Source organism: Crassostrea angulata, chromosome 3, assembly GCF_025612915.1.
Source record: "Crassostrea angulata isolate pt1a10 chromosome 3, ASM2561291v2, whole genome shotgun sequence".
Taxonomy (NCBI): domain Eukaryota; kingdom Metazoa; phylum Mollusca; class Bivalvia; order Ostreida; family Ostreidae; genus Magallana; species Magallana angulata.
In genome coordinates, this window is record NC_069113.1 from 5,354,355 (window position 1) to 5,375,905 (window position 21,551).

The 21,551-nt window shown below is 34.6% G+C and overlaps 2 protein-coding genes across 2 annotated transcripts; both read right to left on the bottom strand.

The window, feature by feature from the left end:
* Positions 1-202: 202 nt before the first annotated feature.
* Positions 203-1,626, bottom strand: LOC128176260 (cdc42 homolog). Its single transcript, XM_052842460.1, has 2 exons — positions 1,318-1,626; positions 203-1,107 (listed from the first exon to the last, which is right to left on the bottom strand). Exons 1-2 carry the CDS (start codon positions 1,513-1,515, stop codon positions 748-750), a joined length of 558 nt encoding a protein of 185 aa, XP_052698420.1. The 5' UTR covers positions 1,516-1,626; the 3' UTR covers positions 203-747.
* Positions 1,627-10,036: 8,410 nt separating this feature from the next.
* LOC128176261 (cdc42 homolog) lies at positions 10,037-12,238 on the bottom strand. The gene is made up of 3 exons (XM_052842461.1): positions 12,116-12,238; positions 10,866-11,318; positions 10,037-10,747 (listed from the first exon to the last, which is right to left on the bottom strand). The coding sequence occupies exons 2-3, from the start codon at positions 11,061-11,063 to the stop codon at positions 10,388-10,390; spliced, it is 558 nt and encodes a 185-aa protein (XP_052698421.1). The 5' UTR covers positions 11,064-11,318; positions 12,116-12,238; the 3' UTR covers positions 10,037-10,387.
* Positions 12,239-21,551: the final 9,313 nt, after the last annotated feature.

Here is a 21,551-nt window from a genome sequence, read left to right on the forward strand (position 1 = left end):
TGTAAGAATTTCAATATGTAGTATCTTGATTAAAGCATTTAAATACAAATGCTTTAAGAGGCATTTTCAATTTTTTTTTTACACATTAACGGCAGGTCTATTTTATGGAAATTCCATAAACAGAAACCCTTCTATTACATTTTGTAATAAAGTGTTTATTCCAATTCAGAGATATCAAATGAAACTGAAGCCAGGATAACGCTATATACAAATTTTATTTCAAATCCAAATATTTACAATATATAAGTAGATAAGTCCAAGATGATCTTTAAAAGTCGCCTTACAGTTTGAATTTTAAGCGCATTGATTACAAATAAAAATTTTCAAAATCTTACATTTTGAGACATAAGCAAAGATATTATACAAATCTATTTACAGTTTTGATTGCATATCAAGCACAACTGTGCTTTCGTTATAAGTTGCTTGTGCTTTAGCGGTATCCCACGGTATGCAACGAGTAGGGATTCCCATTTCCAACATTGACTGCTGGATTCCGGGAAAATTTTGTTCTGCATTGGATAATCCGCTGGCGTTTTCGGGCTTTAGATTCCAGTTCCTCCGGCCACTGGGCGGAAGCTTGTCGTTTTTAGATGACAGCTCATTTGGAGAAAGTATCAGGAACGGCGTCGGTGTCGGAAGGTCCATCCGTCCTTCCGGAGACGTTTCGGAGAGCAGACATGTCTGCTATTTATATTTTATTCTGTAGTGACTCAAGGGCCACTGTGTCGAAGATACTTATGTCTTGTGTCAGCGCCCGAACACTCTCCTGATAATGTTCGACTTTCTTTTGCTGTGGCGAATTTTTGCATAAACAGCCTTTTCGAATACATCCTGAATTTTGAAATCCATTTTCGCTGAACATTCAATGTAATGATTAGTTTTCAACTGCTTGGCAAAAAATTTCCCTTGTTCGTCTGATACATGTCCCTGTTCATTCGTTTTGCGCATGTCCAGTTGAGTTCCAACAAGGATCACTGGAATGTCTTTTCCCAAGCTCCGGATTCTCGGCATCCAGAACTGTTCCACGTTATCGAGCGAATCCTTGTCCACTAAACTAAAGCAGACGATGAAGACATCGGGGTTTGGTAAGGAAGAGAGATCCTCGTGCTGTTAAAAAATAAAATATTATATGTAAAATTTGGAATTTTAAAATCAAAATTTCTTTGTTAGTATGTAAAGGCTGTTATAGAGTGACATTCCAGGTGAATGTTAATGAAAAAATGCGTCGTTTTTTTTTTTTAAATATTTCTTATTGACAACCACTCATTTAATTTATCACAAAAGAAAGAAATAAATGTTTAAAGAAATTATTTTTACCTCTCCAGCTAGATCCGTAACATGTAGGTCATACACATCCCCACTGGCGCGGAGTTTGGTGGTGTATTCATCCTTCAGGGTGGCGACATATTCCGGGATAAAATCTCCCCGAATAAACTTCTGAATCAGTCCGGTCTTACCGACCAAACCATCACCAACCACGATGCAACGAACGCTTTTATCTACAGCAACAACCATATTGGATATCAAGATATCACAGGACACGGAATGTACAGATATCAGAAAATTGCTTCGGTGTGTTCAACACTGAGAGGTTACCAGTAAAGTGGTAGCGGGTTGAATCGTCCGGTGCCTTTTATACCCAGCTGTGGGGAACGGTCGCTGGGATTAAAGTTCTAAAGGACCCGCGTTTAGTCATTGGATACTCGAACGAAAGGACATTGTCGGATTATTAGAACACCGCGTTCATTTACTTAACCTACTAATGCTTTATATGTAGTAAAACATAATGACTGTTTGGATAGCTTTTGAAAATATTTTAACGACGAGAGAGAAATTATCACTCGTCATTGTCGCCGAGAGCAAATTTTATTTATTAGATTTTTAAGTGAGTCCTGTCGGTGAATAATTGTTGGGACATTGGCTCTATGGCAATCGTTTGACCAATATCTTTGTTCGTATACAGGCACGTAGCATCGTTTTTGAAAGTGGGGGGGCCAGACCCATCCAAAAAATCTTGACAAGCAAAAAAAAAAAAAAAAAAAAAAAAAAAAAAAAAAAAAAAAGGGAAATTTAAAGTTTCCAAAATCTTCAAAATCCTAATCCGTGGGGGGGGGGGGGGGGGGGGGGGGGGGGGGGGGGGGGGGGGGGGGGGGGGGACTCAACTATGCTTCCAAAAAAATTTTTCCCTTCCAAAAATTTTTTTTCCTCCAAATCATGCAATTCCTAATCCGTGGGGGGGGGGGGGGGGGGGGGGGGGGGGGGGGGGGGGGGGCGTACCTCCAATTTGATTACTCATTTCCTTATTTTCATATCAATTTTTTACTACCTTCCAAAAAAGTGGGGGGGCCAACTCCATTATAATTCATTTCTTTATATGTAGATTTTAAAAAATTTGTTGCTGCAAGAAAAAGTGGGGGGGCCAGGCCCCCCCTGGCCCCCCCCTGATGCTACGTGCCTGGTATATAAATAGTTATTGGTCAGAAAATTTCCGAACCAACTCGATTAAAATAAAGCAAATGAATATGTATACATTTGTTAAATAAGAATTCAATCATTTATCAATTTAATTTCAAACTTAAAATTTACAAAAAAAGTTGTAAAATGCACTGTGGTGATTAAAGTTAACGAGCATACAACTGTCGTTTTAGAGCTAATATTCTAATTCAAGGACTATAAGAAATGAATAGGAATGGAATCCTGTTTGTGGCACTTCGTCTTAAATCAATACGATATATATTTTTAGTTTTTTTAAAACTTTTTTTTTTGATTGAGAACATATTTTATTATAGGCATTCTTGAATCATTAGATTTATTTAAAAATCCAATATTTGTAACTGTCCTTATAATTTATTAAAAATGGCAGGGTTAAGAACATTGACCTCGATACATCTTATTTGACCAGATATGGTGAACTTTATTAACAGTATACATATGAATTGCTGTGGCCATATTAAACAATCTAAATTTTTCAGAAAGGAAAATGTTATAAAGAAAATAGAAAAATACGTATGTTCAAAAAGATGATGTTTTTCTTGTATTTTTCTTATATTTAATTGTTGATATAATATTTTGAATTGCCAGGTGAATAAAATTATCAAATCTTTTAAATGTGAGCTCCTCATATTGTGTACTTTGGTGATGTGACAAAAGGGCACCTGCCCTAGTGTTGGTTTACGTGCACATCCTCAAAAACTTTAATACCGTGTCTTATTGGAGACGAAGTAAAGTGACACTTCTATACAATTAAGACATCTTACGTGATATCCAGCTTCATTTGAACAAGACAATGGCGTTTCTTTTTAAATACACTGATAAGATGATATCGAGCTGTATTCATGTGTCACCTCCGTACAGATACTGTATTAAGTTGTACCGTGGAGTACGACTATAACCTTTACGAGGTTTACTCGAGTAACATCAATTAATAAACAACGGAATAGCGGGGGTAGTCTGTACTTTATATATTCAGTGGTTGGGGTTTATATGAGGTAATTCATGTGGTCATGTATGTTAAAGTTTCTTAGTCAATTTGATTAAGTACCTGTATTTACATCCTCATTTTAGTCTCACGATTCTGTGGAAATGGAACCTAGAGTATCCATTAGTTTAATTTACATAATTACATTTACTTTATTCATAAAACCTATGCAGTACATGTATATAAAAAAGTATTACTATATACAATGTACTTTACTAGATTTTTAAAAAAGGAACAACTTGCGTTTCTAAAACTGAAGTTTTTATTCGTTCTGATTACGTATTTTTTTTTCCATTCCAAATGAAAAATATAAGATTTAAAGAAAATATATTCCAAGAATAAATTTGAAAGTTCAAGATCTTTATGGCGAATTTTCTTCATTTTGTTCTATCTCATACAAATCCAACTCCTGGCATTTTCACAAAATGACATGTTTTTATTTTGCGTTTCGAGCATCGACATTCGGCAGTTACCTAAATAAATGGGTGTGTGGGACAGACCTAACCGCATCATTTAAATGATAAAGATAACCCGGGAAAACCCCTAAGTTTGTATTACGGCTGTAACCTTGCTGTCTATGCTGAATCCATAGTGTCATCATGATGCAGGCAATAACATGTACTGGAGATCTTGACAAATTACGGATGTTAAATGGAACATTAACATTACAATATATTACTTTTTCCGTGCCAACACATATATATAAAGGTAAATTGACAGTTTGACGCAAGCGGCCAAGGATATTTTAATATCACTCAAAAAGACATTTGTTATCACATTTAAAAAATGGGTTTGCCGTTGATTTGTGTCATATTCTATACAGAACATTTTACAATAGTAATATCAAAAAGTACAAAACATCGCCTTCTGGCATCTACATGTAAATACTGGGAATCGTATATATGTATTTTGATTTCACTTAATCTCTTACGTCAATATTGTTCGCAGTGTTTGATGAAATGTGCTAAAATATGGATTGTAAGAGAAATTCAAAGGAAGGTCTAGCAAAAAAAGAAAGTCAGAAGTGTAAATGTGTAGACCTTACTGCACAATGCTATGGATAAAGGAAACTGCTAGTACGACACGGATTAATAAAACCGTCGTTTACGTCATAGTTACAAAGCATTGCTTGCTACAAATCTACTATAACCTTAAAAGTAAAATACTTATTTTTTGCCATACTATTTCTAGGGCTAATTTTTTAAATTAAAGTAAGAATTGTGTTGCATGACTTGTGACGAGTTTGCTATATTCAGTGAGAAGAGATGCTAAGATATCTTGTTCGTAATAGAGATTCGAAACCGAAAAGTATATCATGGACATATGTCTTAAATCTAGACCTTTGCAACCACGAAAAAAAGTCATAATTGAAAAGAACATCACCCAGACCATCCATATACCATTTCCTCAGTATTACATGTCGATGGTCGGTTGTATTTTATTCTTTCATTCACAGAGTTCACGGGCCTTGTGTTCACATTAATTACCACTCTGCTCAGCGGTGAAGAATTCGTTCACAGTTTTTGTGTGTACTCTGGTGTAGGGGGATTCTCTGGTACAAAAACAATCAGGGGTCACGCGATCCGATTGACAGGTAATTATTCGAACAGTTCGATAACATTGGACGATCTCAATCGTAATGCACCTGTACACCTAGCATTATTTCATTAATTTTTACCTATCAATGTACAGTGTTTGATTGTCACGTACCTCTTTGCAACAATTTGACACCATCTGGTGTTACTTTGGTGCAAAAAGCCGAGAAACTCGAATTTGGTATTTACAACATTCCTTCCTTAATCTCAAAGGAACATGTTCACAGACATTTTGGGGATTCTTTGATTAGTTTACATGAAACAGAACATGGTATTTTCATTAAATTTAATGCAGATAGTGGTTAGATATTGTTGTTTTTCAGTTACCTATTCATTTTTTTTTTTTTACCAAAAATTGGCTCTACGTAAGTATTAGCACATAAAATAAGCAACGTCCATTGTAACTGAAGTTTAGTTTAGTATTGACTCTCGTATAGAACTGTGTTGTTTAAATCTAAGGACAAATCTGTATGCTTCTAAACAAAGTATCAAGGATGTTGCTTTAGAGCAATGGCACATGTTGTACAGAACAACACGATGGTCCACATTAAACAGTGTGTGTCAGGGAGAGCTGTACTTTTTGCCCACAACCTCTTTTTCTTGAATGGTCTATTGTAATGAGTTCATTATCCTGTTATATTTGATGCTAAAAGTTAAGAATCTTTTAAACAGCGCAGCATTTAGAGCTGGGATACCTATGGTGTCTGTTAAAAGTACACGCATTCTTGTTTTCGCGTACAATGGGGGACTGAACAATGGCCGGATGTATCGTATACAACAATATACTGTCAGACACCGCCATCAAGGCTACGGAGAGACAGAAGACACAAGAAATTTGACTTCATAGACAAAAGAGGTATTTTACTTTACCGGCCGTATGGAGTCTGAGGGGTTGCAGACACCCTATGCTGAATTTTGCAATAACAGCATTCATCCTGCTTCTAACAAATTATCGCTGTATGGGTACATATGTACAAGATATTTTCAAATGTAATTTAAAGATGTTTAATTTATTCGCATATTTATATTTTTGAGCTACCAAATTCGAAAACTAAAAACTAAACTGTAGGAAAAATATGAATTAAATATACAGATAAAGGGAGCTCTTTCGATAACTATTAATTTCCCATTTGCATTAAAAAGTTATGGTAATACTTTCGTTCCTGTTTTAAAATCCAATGAAAAAATAAATACGTCGAATAGCACTCAATAATAAAGAAATGTATGTACATGTATGTGTACTATTCGAACCCACTGACATCGTAATCAGTCCCGGTTAGGGGTAACTTTTAATAATACTTTATCTTGCAGTATAATGGACAGTAATAGAGTTTAATCCGTTTACCACAGCTTTGGCCATGATTGGACACTTTCTCTATCTGTACATGTATCTGTTTAAACGAACGATTTAAGACTTACAACCGTTAGGCGAATACTTTAACAGAAAATAGTGAACTCGATGAACCACCATTTTCTTTATTTAGCTTGTGTACTGTTTAACTGAATGGAAGTAACAAACGCATGTAAAAGTTGCAGTGTTTGATATCCAGAGGGATCGTACAAAAAAAGAAGCATAAATAGCTGGAATAAAACTGTGCAATTGTGCTAACTAAAAATATAATATAGGAGATTCAGTTTAAAATAATGATTTGTGAATAGTATCTATAACCACATCGCCATCTTTCCAGTATTTGTTTGAACATATTGTACAAGTTCTGCCCACTGTCCATTTCTTTTCCTTAAAATGCAAATACATTATATAAAAAATTTTTTGGAATCCATTGTACTTACAAAAGCTAAAGAATAATTTGATGCACGTGAATTTTTATTGTATTGCAATCGTCGTCGGGGCAAAAAGCAAAAAATTAAATTAATAGGTAAACTCATCAACCTTTTGTTCTATCACTCTAAAGGGGGTGTGTACATTTCGATTATTTCGTTTGAAGGATTCCAATTTAATTGAATATGAGAGGGCTTTCAGGGTATCTCCTGTTACCTGCTGTATGACGTAGATCTACTAATCGTGTGTGATTCCGTCACCTGCCCACTCTTCCTCTACCCTGGGTTTCCTATTTCCAGTCTCATGATGACGTCAGAAAGGATCTCAGAGAATTCAAACTGGAACCTAATCGTCACCTTCCTCCATTGGTATCGGGTTTTACAAAGATTTATTTTCTATGTTGTCAGCTCTAAGAAGATTACTACCACTCTGTCGGTCATTTTCCGCGTTTATGTAATACATGATAGTGGGAGTTTTCTCTTGGGGGAATGGGGTACAGTCGTCTTACTGGAAGACAACGCATTGGGTGAACCGTTATTAGGTTCCCATGTCAGAAGCGAAATAAGTCTGCAAAATAACCAAAGTTGGATATGCGTGTACTAATGTTGCAATGCATTTTTTAAATAAAGTTCGCTCTTGCGTCTTTCACAGCTTTGCCCTTATAAACAAGAACTACATGTGCATGTATTAGATAGTAATTATAATAAGATATTACTCTCTTAAGAAAACTTTCTACACACGTACGAGCTTGTACAATTTTTTGAACCGAAAAATTCCAAGGTTATATTGCTTTCAATAAATCGGTTTAACCGCTTTTTGGAATACAGTGTACTCTAGATTATTGTTTAGATGTTTTAAAGGAAAATAAAAATGATCGTCCTGTTTCATAAATCTGTGTCAATCTCTGAGTACCTGCGAATTGTCTGCATGACTTGTGTATCATATCCTTGACTGCATATCAGCAGCTGTACATGTATTGCTAATTGCTATTTCAGAAAAAGTTCACTAAAATACCCTTAAAAAACCTTTTACCTAAGATTTATTTGTGACATAATTAAAGTCGCAATTTTTTTCTTTATTGTTACATACATAAATGTTTTCTTTGTATTTCCCAATCTAAAACAAACGTAATACATTTTTACATGTTTTTTTTTTCAAAGGATGATTGAAATACCATTCATGAAATGTTGCTTTTGATAAAGTAGTAATATTTGATAAGATATACCACTTAGAATTTGAGAATGCAATTGCATTAAACACTTCTTTTTTTAATTTGAAAGTATGTGTATACAAATGTTTCCCCTTTTTCTTAAACGTAGGGTGGCTCCGGACATGTCAAACTTTAAATATGGTACGTGACTTAAGGCATATTGTTGCAATAACATTTATATAAATTCGATATTGGAATTGACAAAACCCCAAGAATTTTTCAACATATCTCTTCCGTTTCTGATAAACAAATTCTTGACTTTGATTGTTATGTGGGGTCAACCTTAAAAACTTGGCATATGACTTAAAAGTGCAATATAGCATCTCAATAAACCTATAGAATTGTTACATTTCTGTCAATGGAATCTACGACCAAGCTTTACTAGAATTAATCTTTAAATAATTGAATGTTGACATATTGATACGCTAAGAGAATAAAAAGCCCAGCCGTTAAGGTTATGGTCCAAAGTGCGACAGACTGTACTATTGCATTGTGCAGACTGAACGGCTTGCATGGTTAAGAAAACAAAGCGACCTGTGATGTTTTGTTTATTCCTTGGAAAATGTAAAGAATCCATGATTTGTAACATAATGCAGTAAACAGAGGTTTCCAGATTAACTGGTGATTGTTATCTGTTGATTTAAAGTACACAGCGTACCTTAAACAGAAAGAATACAGCGCAACAGGTACCCGTCACGGAGAACAACAGCGGGTATCCATCACACGGCAGGCTCCCGCTAGTGTAACAGGCGCCCCTCATAGAACCACGCCCTAATCTGCTACAATTACGGACAAAGCAAATTTACGCAGAGGTACATACAACCTCCCTTCATATTTCTTAACTTTATTTTAATCGAAGTGTTTGTAATTCAGAGAGTTCAAAACTATTTGCATAATTATAATCTTGCAATGCACAACCTGAATGGTCAAATCATGCAAGTCCGACATTGTGCCGGACAGAATTCAATTTCTGTCCTGCTTTCCAATGATCAGTAATTTTTTATTTGTTGTTAAGGACTTCTGATTTGTTTCATCAGATTCCCTGTGAAAACAAATCGCTTATTAGCAACAGAGTTGATACCAAATTTCCCTGAACGGTATAATATAACAAGCCAACGCTCTTTTTTGTTAAATGTGCATGCAACCATCAACGCCGTTTTATGAGATTGCATTTTTTGTTAACTTTCACTGCAGTCATCAAAAAATTGTAAACATGATTTCATGATAGAGTTCTGTTTCTGCTGTTGCTAAACCTCCTCAACTTAATTGTTGCTGTTTCCAAGAAATGTCATCATAAATGTAAAATATTGTACACTTTATGGCAACTGATCAGCAATGACCTTAAATTCAGAATTTGTCTGGAATTTTTCTGTTATTTTTAGAATGCTATTAATCTGCATATCATTACTAGAAAAGCCAAGGTAAGAGTTAGTCGACCTTTTGTACATGTAGTAGTGAATGCCCTTCGTAAACCAACTCGACTATTCATCAATCCCGAGATTAATGCTCGGTGGTAATTGGAATAGAGTAATTAAACTAAAATACTTTAAATTACATTTACGTAAATGAGAGATTGAATTTATTGTGACATGAAGAAAACTAGACACTGAAATTGAATTCATAAAATAAAATATGTAGTTTTAATTATCAAAAAGACTCGTTTTGTTTTATAACAGGAACTCGTTCCTTAAATCACATTAAGACGTTCGTCGTTTCTGGAAACATTTTATTTCAAATGTATGATAATCTCAGATGGAGTTATTGAAATTAAAGTGTTTACACCTCGTTTAACCTTTTTTGCTCGCAAATTAATTAGACAACCATTGTAGAAAGGTCTAATTTGTACATTGTATTACTAGCATATTCCGAGGACTTGTTTAAGTTAAGAAAAGCTTCCAACAGCCCAATTTTTCTACTTCAATATAATAGATAATATATTCAATCGTCACGATATGACAAATAAGACATGCAAAATTGTTAAATTCATCTTTTATCATGAATTGCATATAATTTTTCATTTCAAATAAAACAAATCTGTTTCAGCAATCGTCTGTATTTGTTGCTGTCGAAGGTTCTGGATTTGAAAGTTATTGACTTCCTGTTGCACACTTTGAAACTGAAGTCACTGACGTTTGCAATCCATAGAATGTCCACTTGGTATGGCTGTAACCTATATTCCCATACATTCTTGTATGTAGGAATGTAACACATTGGGTAGTCCGTGTATGTGTATACTCGGTACCAGCTCTAATGAATGAGCCTACGATTCTTCTTTGGTCTGACACAGGGGTCATACTTTTGTAATATCAGAGAGAATACCTAGTTCATCTGTTTAACATTCGTTTGATCATTTCCAACTTTTTCTTTTCGTTTCGAATCTTTGCCATGACCGCCTTCTGGAAGGTTTCCCTGATCCCGGAGTTTTCCTTTGCGGAACATTCCACATAATAGTCTGCACCCAGTCTCTTGGCAGCATTTTGCCCTTGTTCGGAGGTTATATGTCTGGAGTCGAAAGGTTTCCGCATATCCAGTTGTGTACCCACAAGGACAATTGGCACGGATTGGTCAAGCGACTGGATATCAGGGATCCAGAATTCTTCCACACTATCCAGAGAATCCTTGTCCACCAGGCTGAAGCAGACGATGTAAATATCGGGAACCTCCAGGGAGAACAAGTCTTCGTGCTGCAAAAGTAACCGAGTCATCAGGACATGTTAGCCCAAACAAATGAGAAGATTTGGAAAAGAAAGTAAAATTCATGAACAAGTAAATACTGTTCTAAGAGAAGACTCTTCTGCTTACCTCTCCTGCAATATCCGTGATGTTCATTTCAAAACTGTCCCCGTTCAAAGACAACTTGGTGGAATAGTTATCCTTCAAGGTAGCTACGTACTCCTGGTGGAATTTTCCGCCGGCTATTTTCTGGACGAGGCAAGACTTTCCGACGAATCCGTCACCAACTACTGTACAATTCACAGCACTCTGCATTGAGAAAACCATGGTAGGATGAAGAAATAGGTAAGTTGAGCAAAATAGTCACTTTGTTTTGGACGGGCGTCCTGTATAACGTAGAACTGATAATGACAGTTGGTCCTCGAAATAGTCCTATTTATAACGAATTCTGGCGTGACGTAACATTGAAGCATTTCCTTGTCTATGGAGCATGAAGTACATTTAACTGACATGTGAATCGTTTACACATTAAGTTCGCTCGCTTCATACCTGCATTAGGGACTGACATTAGTCATTGTATACCTGTATGAAAAGCAAGTTTTAAATTTTTGAGAGCATGGAAGTATTTTTTGCAAACCGCACATGAAATTGTGGATATGATAACACATTATTTACTAATATCAAATTTCGATATTGTTGAATCAGCGGAAAAACGCAAATATTTGCAAATGGTATTTGTCATTAGATGTATAATAAATGTATAATACTCATATTTTAAATTCTGCACTTATTATCAACTACAATGAGAACCCAATCGTATACATTATTTTATAAATGAATACTTCTAACAGAATGATGGTATAATCTTCATTTCAAATATATCCTATGAACATGTAAATATTAACAAAAACCAACAGTGTGTCTTTGTTTTTGCGCTGAAATGTAGTAAATTATGAATTTTGGGGTGATTATTTAAAACATTTTTTTCGCAAATTGAAATCGGTTAAGGTAAGAAATGTTGAATTCTATGTTAACTTATTCAGGCGGAGTCCTGCATATTCCTCCGTAAACCCAACAGAATTTACACCAATAAACTTCACGTGAAACCTCAGAAACGTGTGCGGACTGTCGAAATAGTCGTGTTAATTAGGTTCGGCTTCTTTAGTATTTTTCCGCACATAATTAAATCTAGTCGTATATTGTATAAAATATTATCTGAATATAAGAGAGATATAAAAATGTCGACGATTTAAATGCATTCCTTCTCAGCCGTTTTCTTGGAGTATTCATTGTTGGATTTTATCTTCAAGTTTCCTAACTTTTCAGAATTCTTGCCATTTTCTGTATTGTTAAATATTACTGCACAGTAATACTTTTACCTGTATGCACAGGTACGTGTACCAGTTTCCATTGCCCTCACTGTTGCACGAGTGTGACCCTGAGTTGAGGGTTGGATTCCCCGTGACCCCCCGTGGGATATCGCTTTCTTCCTGATGATATTTGTATCCTTCCGCCGAAGGTCCCCGCGGTCGCTCTTGACATGTTTTTATTTGCATCGGGTACACTCTTAAGGTCGCTCTTTTGTTCTCTGGTGTACTTTTTAAACATTCATGAAGTCTATCGGTCGATCGATCCTGTCACAGATACGTCTTAGTTAAATGGAGTATTTTTAGAAGAAGAAAAACCTTTTTATTTCATTTCGAACAAAATATTGACGGAGACGCGTTGCTCCGATATTTGACAATGTAACAATGCGTGCTTTATAACAGAAGGACACGACACAGATACGTTAAGGGTAAATATTTTGATGAAATTTATTCAGAACTAATTAACTTCTTTTGTTCATGTCGCACTTTATATTTAGCATATTTTTCAAAATTAAAAAAAATATGGTTTTTTTTTTGTTGCGTTTTATTATTTATAAATGTGCTCTGTTGACAAAGTTTGATCTTATTTGTATACAAAATCACGTTTCTCTCAATACAGTTCAAGTTTTTATTTGTTAAGAATACTTCACCTAATTTATCTTATTTCTAGTTTTAATAAAAAATAAAACAATGGATAGAAATGATTCATATTTCCTCTTTTTTAAAACTTTAATTTCCATTTTATAGATTAAATATTCATAAGTCCTCTGATTTCTATGACAGCTCCATTAATAACACAGATACACACCATGTAAACAATAGGCCCACTATGTTGGTAACAAGAAAACTGAGCCAGGTCTCCTACAGATGCATACTCGGGGGACTGCACTCGATTCTCACATCAAAGGGAAGTTGTCCGTCTCTATTTCCCTGTATCGTTTACAGTGGGAACCCCGGGGTGGTCCGGTAAGGAATGTGCATGCTGTCCGCGGGGGTGTTAAGGAAGCATATGGGCAATTTAGCGTCTTAATTTGACTGTTATATTCAAAATCGTGAAATTAAATAACTATTTTGAATACGATCAAAAACTAAGTATTATCCTTTGAAATAGATGTAAGTGCAAAAAAATCGGGTAGTACATTACTGCCACATTGGTGCATTATCACGTGACAACTATAAATAGCTTACGTATATTCCTTAACATAAAATGAGATAGAACAACACTACCCCGCGGTTTACAAAATAAAATAAATAAACCAAGTGAAGGCAAAACATCTCAGTTTAATTAAAACTGCTGCTAGAATCCAATATTTTTCTTAATTCAATAGTTATTCATCCAGTTCTCGTAAAACCTTCCCAACTTTTATAAAGTTTGTACGGAAAACGGCAAGTTGCATCAAAACAACACACAGCATGGGATTCTAGCAGCATTTTTCATTTTAAGCATTGATCAAACTAACGATACATATAAAATTCAAAGTTCAATATATGCGGGGTAGTGTTGTTCTAGTCGGATTTTTATATCGTAAACAACGACAGAGGAAAGCCTGGCCGAGAAATAAAAGCTTTACATACCTTTTAGCGAATGATTGATGAAACTAACATCTATCCTAGTATTCTTATGTCCCATTCTCAATAAATCACACCACAATATTTTATTAGAGTTCTTAGATTAGTTATGTTTTGAATATGTTTACAATGCTTTCCGATCAAATTCACACGACATTCAACTTTTAGTCATGACGTCATCAATGTATAAATCTACGTAATACAAACTAATTTCTGAAAAAAAATTGACTTCAGTATTTTTATTTGCTTTTGGTCTACGTTTCGTTGCTTTGACAATTGAATATGTACATAATAACTAAGATTTGTGATACATGTATCACGAAATTACATGTAACTCAGAATCCATATGCTTCCTTAACACCCCCGCGTCCTGAACCCGACTATTCCGGTTCTGAGTGCAAGGTGCTCTGCTGTACTATGTGCTTCTGTTGAATTATTAAACAAAACAGATATCTTTATCCTAGCCAGATCAGATAAGTGACAAAATGACAACACGAATTCGGTTCTCGGTTTCTATGTCGTTTGTTTTAAACAAAACACACAAATCTTGCTAAGAAACACAGAAAGCGTTCATAATAAAAGCTTTTTGTTCTAAAAACGAACGTTTTAACACAAATAGTAAACTCTTCACAATTAGGCAGGTAGACATTGTGTCTCATACTGGATAAGGATGATTTATGGCAAACGGAATGCGCCTTTTCAAATAATTTTCACGAGACTGCCTTTCAAATGAGAGAATGCAAACTTTTTTTTTATTTATGAAAGAAAAATTGTTGATATGGCATATTACATAAATGCATTTGTTAAACATAATAACAATGTTAAACACATTAACAATGGTTCAAAGAAAAGTATAAATAGTCCATTCTTTAAAAATATTTTTTACTTATGTATTATTTCTTCAAAAAATAATATACTCTATTAGAATTAGTTTAATCGCCAAAGTGAAGTTTACAAATCTAACGCAGGCACGTAGGATCGGGGGGGGGGGGGGGGGGGGGGGGGCTATATAAAATAGAATTATCATGGAGTTGCCTCCCCCCCCCCCCCCCCCCCCCCCACTTTTTTGGGAGTATGTAAAAAATTAATTTGAAAATAAGGAAATTGGGAGTAAAACTGAAGTTATCGTCGATATATTACGAGTCTATGTTATTATGAGTCTGCCCCCCCCCCTTTCAAAAACGATGCTACGTGCCTGTATCGATAATAAAGTTTACAAAATATCAAGAAATATGAATTCCCAAACTCCATAGCTGATTATACAACGTCGGTGTGTAGTTGTTTGCAACAAGGCATACAATCGAGTTGTCTTTCTTTAACCAATTCATACCAAATACTAACAGATCGAATTGCATTGAGAATATAATCGTAAAATTTTGGTCGTTTTAAAGATGCAAGCTTGAAAGTACCCGAATAAGAAATATATACTTTATAAACGCCGGATGTTGTTAACTACAGTTATTAAGGAATTGTGTGAAGTTTTGACCTGGGTATACATATGCTGTTTCAATCCAATCTACATAAATCTGCAATTTATATACGGACATAAATATTTTTCGCATTAAAAATGATTATGAAAATTATTGTTTTCTCATAAACTGACAAGATACATAATTATCATTGTTAATAAACTTTATATATAGAATACACGTAAAAAGAAGGGAGACATATATCAACAGTTTTTCAGCGTCATTTTTTCCCTCTAAATTATAAAAAGCCAGAAATACATTTTTTTTCTTTTAGAGAAATTTCATTTGCCAAAAATAACACAACATATTTTATAATTACAAAATTATACAATAAATGTCCGAAGCATATAAACAATTCTAAATCAGTTAACACCAGCCATGGTACCTCCTTCATCACCTGGTGGCAAGGAACGCGTTCACTGCCTTTATTCCGTTCCCGGTCGGTAAATAACACCGTCTTATTCATTTAAATTAATCGCAATAAAAATTAAAAATCTTAAAATCTAAACAAATAACTAATGAACTACGGACGAAGTACACCGCCTGAGTGTCCTTATAACGAGCTAGCTGTTCGACCACCTGGGTTTTAATTAATTGAGTAATTTATGAGGTATCTCACCTTAATCTAATCAACTGGTCAAAGCTCCCTCATTCGGTTTGACGGATGAGATAGTAATTGTCTGTTCTCTCTAGGTGTTATTGGAGCACTCTCCGATAAAGTCTGCATAATTCGAAGGGGCATGATTTGCATTTGGGCATTCATCCTACATCAAAAGAGATTCAAGGTCAAACATTAGTCACGCCTTTCATTAACTTCTCTCGTCAATAATTTTAGTTTTATGACATCTCCAAAAAATATTGTAAAAATATTTTCACGCTTTATCATGAGTAAAATTGAGATTTTTTTTTTAGACCACTTAGAGGAATTGTAAAGACTTCTAGATGCTAGCATTTGAAAGATCCTTCGCTGTTATAAAACTGAAGAAAGTGAAAAGAGTTTTAGAGAAGAGTGTAACTTAATCAGATGCTAAACAACAACTTACACAACTTATGAGCTTATCAATTATAGGTAATGGATCTGAGAGACTATAGGTTGTGTCAAGTTGTGTTAGCACAACGGCGTGTTGAGCGACAACCTGATAGTGAGTTGTATAAAATTACGCTAACGCGACGGCGCGTTGTTTAGAGTTTTGCGTTAGCACGACAGCGTTTTGCGCGACAGCGAGATTATTTTTCACAACTTGGAACATTTGCAATGATCCTATCTGAACACCTTATTACGGCGCTTCAGATCTCAATATCTCATTAAAGTTGTGTAATGTTATTTTGTGCATAATGTTTAAGAAGACTGTTTTCTCTGATTAAAGATAATACATATGTCGCTTTATTTCATATAAAGGTATCAAGGTGCAACAATCTCTAACCGAGACGGTAAAAAATGTGAACAACCTGGCATTCAAAGCCAGGACTAACTTATCAGGTGCTAAAACACTTGACAAGTATTAATGGTGGATTGCAGACACACTGGTTCACAGAGACTGACCGAGAATAAAGATTTTTTAATGATTAACCCGGTTACTTGAATTTCGAGGAAGTGTACGATATATACAGCTTTTATAATAATTGAAATTGATTCAGATCCATGTCTGCGGGATACATCAAAGTCATGATGTCATCTAATGCAGAGACAACACTCTCAGTGTATTGATCAATTTCATTCATTTCGCTTTTGAAACCCAAAACATTAAACTATTTGGAACCGAGTGAACAAACATTGCCTGGAATTGATTCGTCACGGAATCATCTGCGTCTCTAGAGCAACACGCTGCAAACGCGGAACAATATTCTTGGAATTCTTGCCAAATCACAATATTTTCAGCTTTTTAATTTACTGGATCGCTTGTTTATTGGTTGATTCTAGTTTAATAGGCGTCGGAACTTTATTGTTGTTGACGACACAGTTTCTATGGCGGGTGCTGAAAGGAACTCCCAACTCGCTGCTACGAGACCGTCCAAGAACCCACTTGTAATCATCATACTGTATCTTTTGAATGAAATTTAAAATTTTTTTTTGCCCTTGAACTTTATTTGTGTACATATTTTAACCATTATCAGTAAATATATCAAAATAGAAAAAGATCAAGATAGTAAGATTCTTTTCAGTGTGGTAACAATTCCTACAAGGGAAATCTTGCATTATTTTAAAATTTTAAATTAAAGTGTGTTTGAGCAATAAAATACGCGGTCATTGATCGCTGGATATTTTTTTTAAAATCCAGAAAACAAAAACATAATTATAATAAATAATATTTACGATGACGGTGCCCTTGACTTTTGAAATTGGTGACAACATGAGCAGTTTTCTTTTTAATCAGTATTTTCTTTCATCTCTCGTCTCACAGAATGGAAACCAATTTATGATGAAACAACCATCACCCTTGTTGTGAGTCATTATTGAACGTCCGCCATCATCATCATCATCGTCATCTTCATCAACACATCATCATTTCCATACGTTTTAATGACTATCATCAAACCCACCTTTTCTGCGTGTTTTCACATGAAGTGTTAAACAATAACCGCTGTAAAAATTGCTAAAACCTAAAATAAATTAGTAAAAAACGACGAAGATAATTAATGTATTGAATGTCGATATCATTAATAAATTGCGTATCATCGTAACGAGAGACACAGCGTCCTGATCGAAATACATGTATGCCCCTGTGACAGATCTTGTGTATGTCAAGGACACACCGATCACTTATTGGGTGTAACAACCTTTTAATGGAACAGCCTGATTTAGAAGGTTTCTTACCTATAATTAAAACCAACATCAAAACTTCGGAGAATACCGTTTCTCATTAGTTTTAGGTCACTTTCCTTAAAAAAAAAATAATTTATTTTAGAATGACGTAAGAGCAATCTGCTTTAAAAAGATATGCCTGGACTAGACTAGAAGTATCTCAGGGTACTAAATTCAGAGAACAGATGCTTGTACTTACAGTCTTGTTAAATTTTTTTTTTTTGGTCTTTATATTTACCTCAAATTACTTCTACTGTCGGATTATTTTTGTTTAAATAGAACTTTAACTTTCTTTTTACTTAATATTTTAAGATTTAAAGGTGTAAATTTAAGTTCAAAACTGCACATTGTAGCTTTTGAAATGCTTGTACATGTACTATCAAATTGATTGTTTAGCACTTCAGAGAATTGTTTTGCACTGAATTTAGTTAAAGTTGTTTACATCGTTGTACAAAAATCAAAAACGCAAATATTGTTTGTTTTATCCATGACCTTTGTTGACAATTTTTAATTGCTGTGTTTAGATGATGAGTTACCTATGATCGTACAAAAATAATTTTATACGATTTCCAAAATAAGACGTTCTATGTTTGAAATTCGTTTGTTGGTTCAAGAGAGAATTGTGTAAAAGCTTGTCTTTTAAATAGTTAATGTTTATTTTGTCGATGTTATTGTCTAAATGTTATGTTTTTTCAAAACAAAGTAATGTTTAGTTTATCTATATCTTACAACAGAACTCCCCACTGAATAGGGTATTCAACCCGCAAACCAAATTTCTCTTGCAGTGTTGTTGCCTTTTTGACTGAACATATTTGCATTTCCGGTACAAGTGTTAACTTATGGGAATCAACGTTCGTTATGAAAACTAATTCAGCTTAAACAAATTTCATTCACCTCAATTATACCATAGTGGACAGTTCTTACAATTATACTATAGCGGATAGCGCTTACAATATGTCTTTGCATGCATGCTTTTTAGAGGGTGCCTTCCCCTCTACCAGGTCAAAACTCATTGAAGCAGTTTGGCAGTTTTAGTTTGTGTGCCACTAGATCATTGCCCGCCGAATCCATCATGATGCATCGAGGTTCTTAACCTGGAACAGCATGTTTAGGGTGTCATAATTTTTATTTCAAAGTTATTACAAAAGGGGCAGGTGACACCTCATATAACGTTAAATGCGATGTTCAACACCCCTAGCTTAGTCGAGCACTGACCCTGGCGAAATCAAGAAACCATTGCAATCCCCTGTCAATTTGATCATCATCATATAAAATTTATTTTCCTGTATATCTGTAGATGGGTGTTCAAAAACATGTTTACACACCTTCAAAATAAATCGCTGCTATTATCTTTTATTACTAAGGCTCAAAACTCTTTGATTCGTCATAAGATCATACTAATTTCTTTCAAATTTGAATAAAACATTTTGAATACAATTTTGCATACACTAATTCATTATTAATCAATTATGATACGATTTAAGGTTTTATAGACTACCAAGCAACGGTTACAGCTTCTTCGGTGACTGCTTCCTGCCATCATATCCCGGTGTATGGATTTTAAAAGAACCAAAAATTACTAAGTTGGATTGTCATTTAACTGAATGGTGTCCCTCGTGTCGTGTTGCTTCCGACGTGTGTGTTATGATAGAACACGGTTAAAACCGTATGAAATCCAAGGCGTTAGATTATATTCATGATTTTATCGAATCTAGAGCCATTAACACATGTTTACTAAACCAAAACACGGGCGCTGGTTCTCTCGGAGACTTGGTCTGCAGTACACCATTCTTGAGTTCAGAAAATATTTGTCACCCAAGGTGTGACAATTCTATCGTTTCTGTAAAGTTAGTTATCAGGTGTATTAATGGTGTTCCCAGCCTGATGAATGCGTACCTGTTGTACTAGGGACACTAGAAAGAGGTGAACTTTTTTTATTTCTTTGGTATGGCTAAAAATCTCGTTTTTCAGCGTAAAGTTGTTTTACATCGTTCTTTGGATTGATTGGGTAATTAACTAACTATCTGTCTTGCATTTAGTTCAGGTGTACAGGGACGGTATATCGTTCAACCATATTTTAAAAGTCGGACAGTGTCCTTTTTTGGACCAATTTCATTCGAAACAGATAATTTGCCCCACACTAGGTGTGAATGGCTGCACGGCCTGTCGCCGGGAGACCGACATTGCTTCATCGCTCCTCTCGGTGCTGCTTTAATCATCTCCCCAGTCAATTTATGACAGGCTTAGCCTAAATATTATTTCGTTTTTTCAATTCAATTTTACAGGAGAGTAAATAATAATCATTCAATTGAAATTATGACAGGTTATTGCAACACGTGCAGTGGACCGCGAAGAAGGTATTACTCACACCACAGGAAGCATTTGTCATGTGTGTAAAATATAGCAGAGGAAAGGGAGATCTAGCTTTGTTCTTGTATACCTTGTTGGACTAAAGAAAAAGAAAATGAGAGCTGACGACCTAAATATTAAAGATGAAAGCTTATTCTAAGTATAGATATATCCCAGTTTGTGCTATATAGAGAGGCATGCGCTGACCCCTGAAGAATAATGAAAAAAAAACTGGCTTTTATATTAAGATATAATTGAAAACTCATAAATATAAAACCTTTTACGGGAGTTAATGATAGAGTTTATGAAGAAATTTATACAGTATTCATAAAATTGATATTAGATCTAGAACAAACGCAGAGAAATATGTCTTGAACAAATTTTCAATATAGGTAAGATTTTATCAGCATTAATGCAAAACATTTTGAACTTTTCCTGAAATTGTTTTCCCCCATTAACATCGAAGAAATCAATTGCTCGAGAACACTGTGCATTAAATTTTATTTCATAAAACATGTCGTTTCTTTTTCTTTCAGAAAGAATCCCCGTCCGATTTCGAAATATTTTTGTACAACATAAAGTGATTCACAATTGAAAAAGTGCGTTCTAATATGAAGGAAATATATTGTAGGTTCAAAAGGGCGGCTGTTTATTAATTGTACTTCAAATAATGCATAATCATTGTACATACATCACTTGTCACTTTACTGTCTGGATTAATTCATTTTAGCCATACATATACAATATTTGTCTTTAAAAAATACTTAGTTTTAAATTTTGCAAGCTTTTTTTCACCCTATCAGATATTTTGGTCTTTAATGCATTAGCAGCTTTCATCAGCATTACTTTAATCAGTTACAAGCATTTTTGTTAAATATATATAAAAGTAATTGAAATAACACGTATTTGATTTTAAACAGCATTTCCTTTTATCAAAAGTAATCTAAATGGTTAAGTCACGTGAGAAGCTTCTGCCGTACGTTTATTGGACAGAGGGAAATTCAAGTTAAAAATAGCATAAAACGGCTTCATGATTGATATTTCTCATTTAACTTGTTAGACGAAAACGAGAATTGCAGTAGTTTCGACACAAATAGAAAGTTAAAAATGATCCGATCTATTAATTAAAAGGACAGATTTTCAACATTATGTCCGGGACTTGAGGAAACAAATCGTCTAACTGGTAAAATACTTGGACATCAAAAGTAACAGCAGATGGATTTTTGAACAGATCTTACTACTGAAAAAAATTACTTTT

What these genes read in the sequence shown, in the direction of transcription:
- LOC128176260 (XM_052842460.1), bottom strand. Translation starts at nt 1,515, where the DNA reads ATGGTTGTTGCTGTAGATAAAAGCGTTCGTTGCATCGTGGTTGGTGAT. An exon ending in TTACGGATCTAGCTGGAGAG is followed by an intron (nt 1,108 to 1,317) that starts GTAAAAATAATT and finishes ATTTTTTAACAG; the next exon opens with CACGAGGATCTCTCTTCCTT.
- LOC128176261 (XM_052842461.1), bottom strand. Translation starts at nt 11,063, where the DNA reads ATGGTTTTCTCAATGCAGAGTGCTGTGAATTGTACAGTAGTTGGTGAC. An exon ending in TCACGGATATTGCAGGAGAG is followed by an intron (nt 10,748 to 10,865) that starts GTAAGCAGAAGA and finishes TTACTTTTGCAG; the next exon opens with CACGAAGACTTGTTCTCCCT.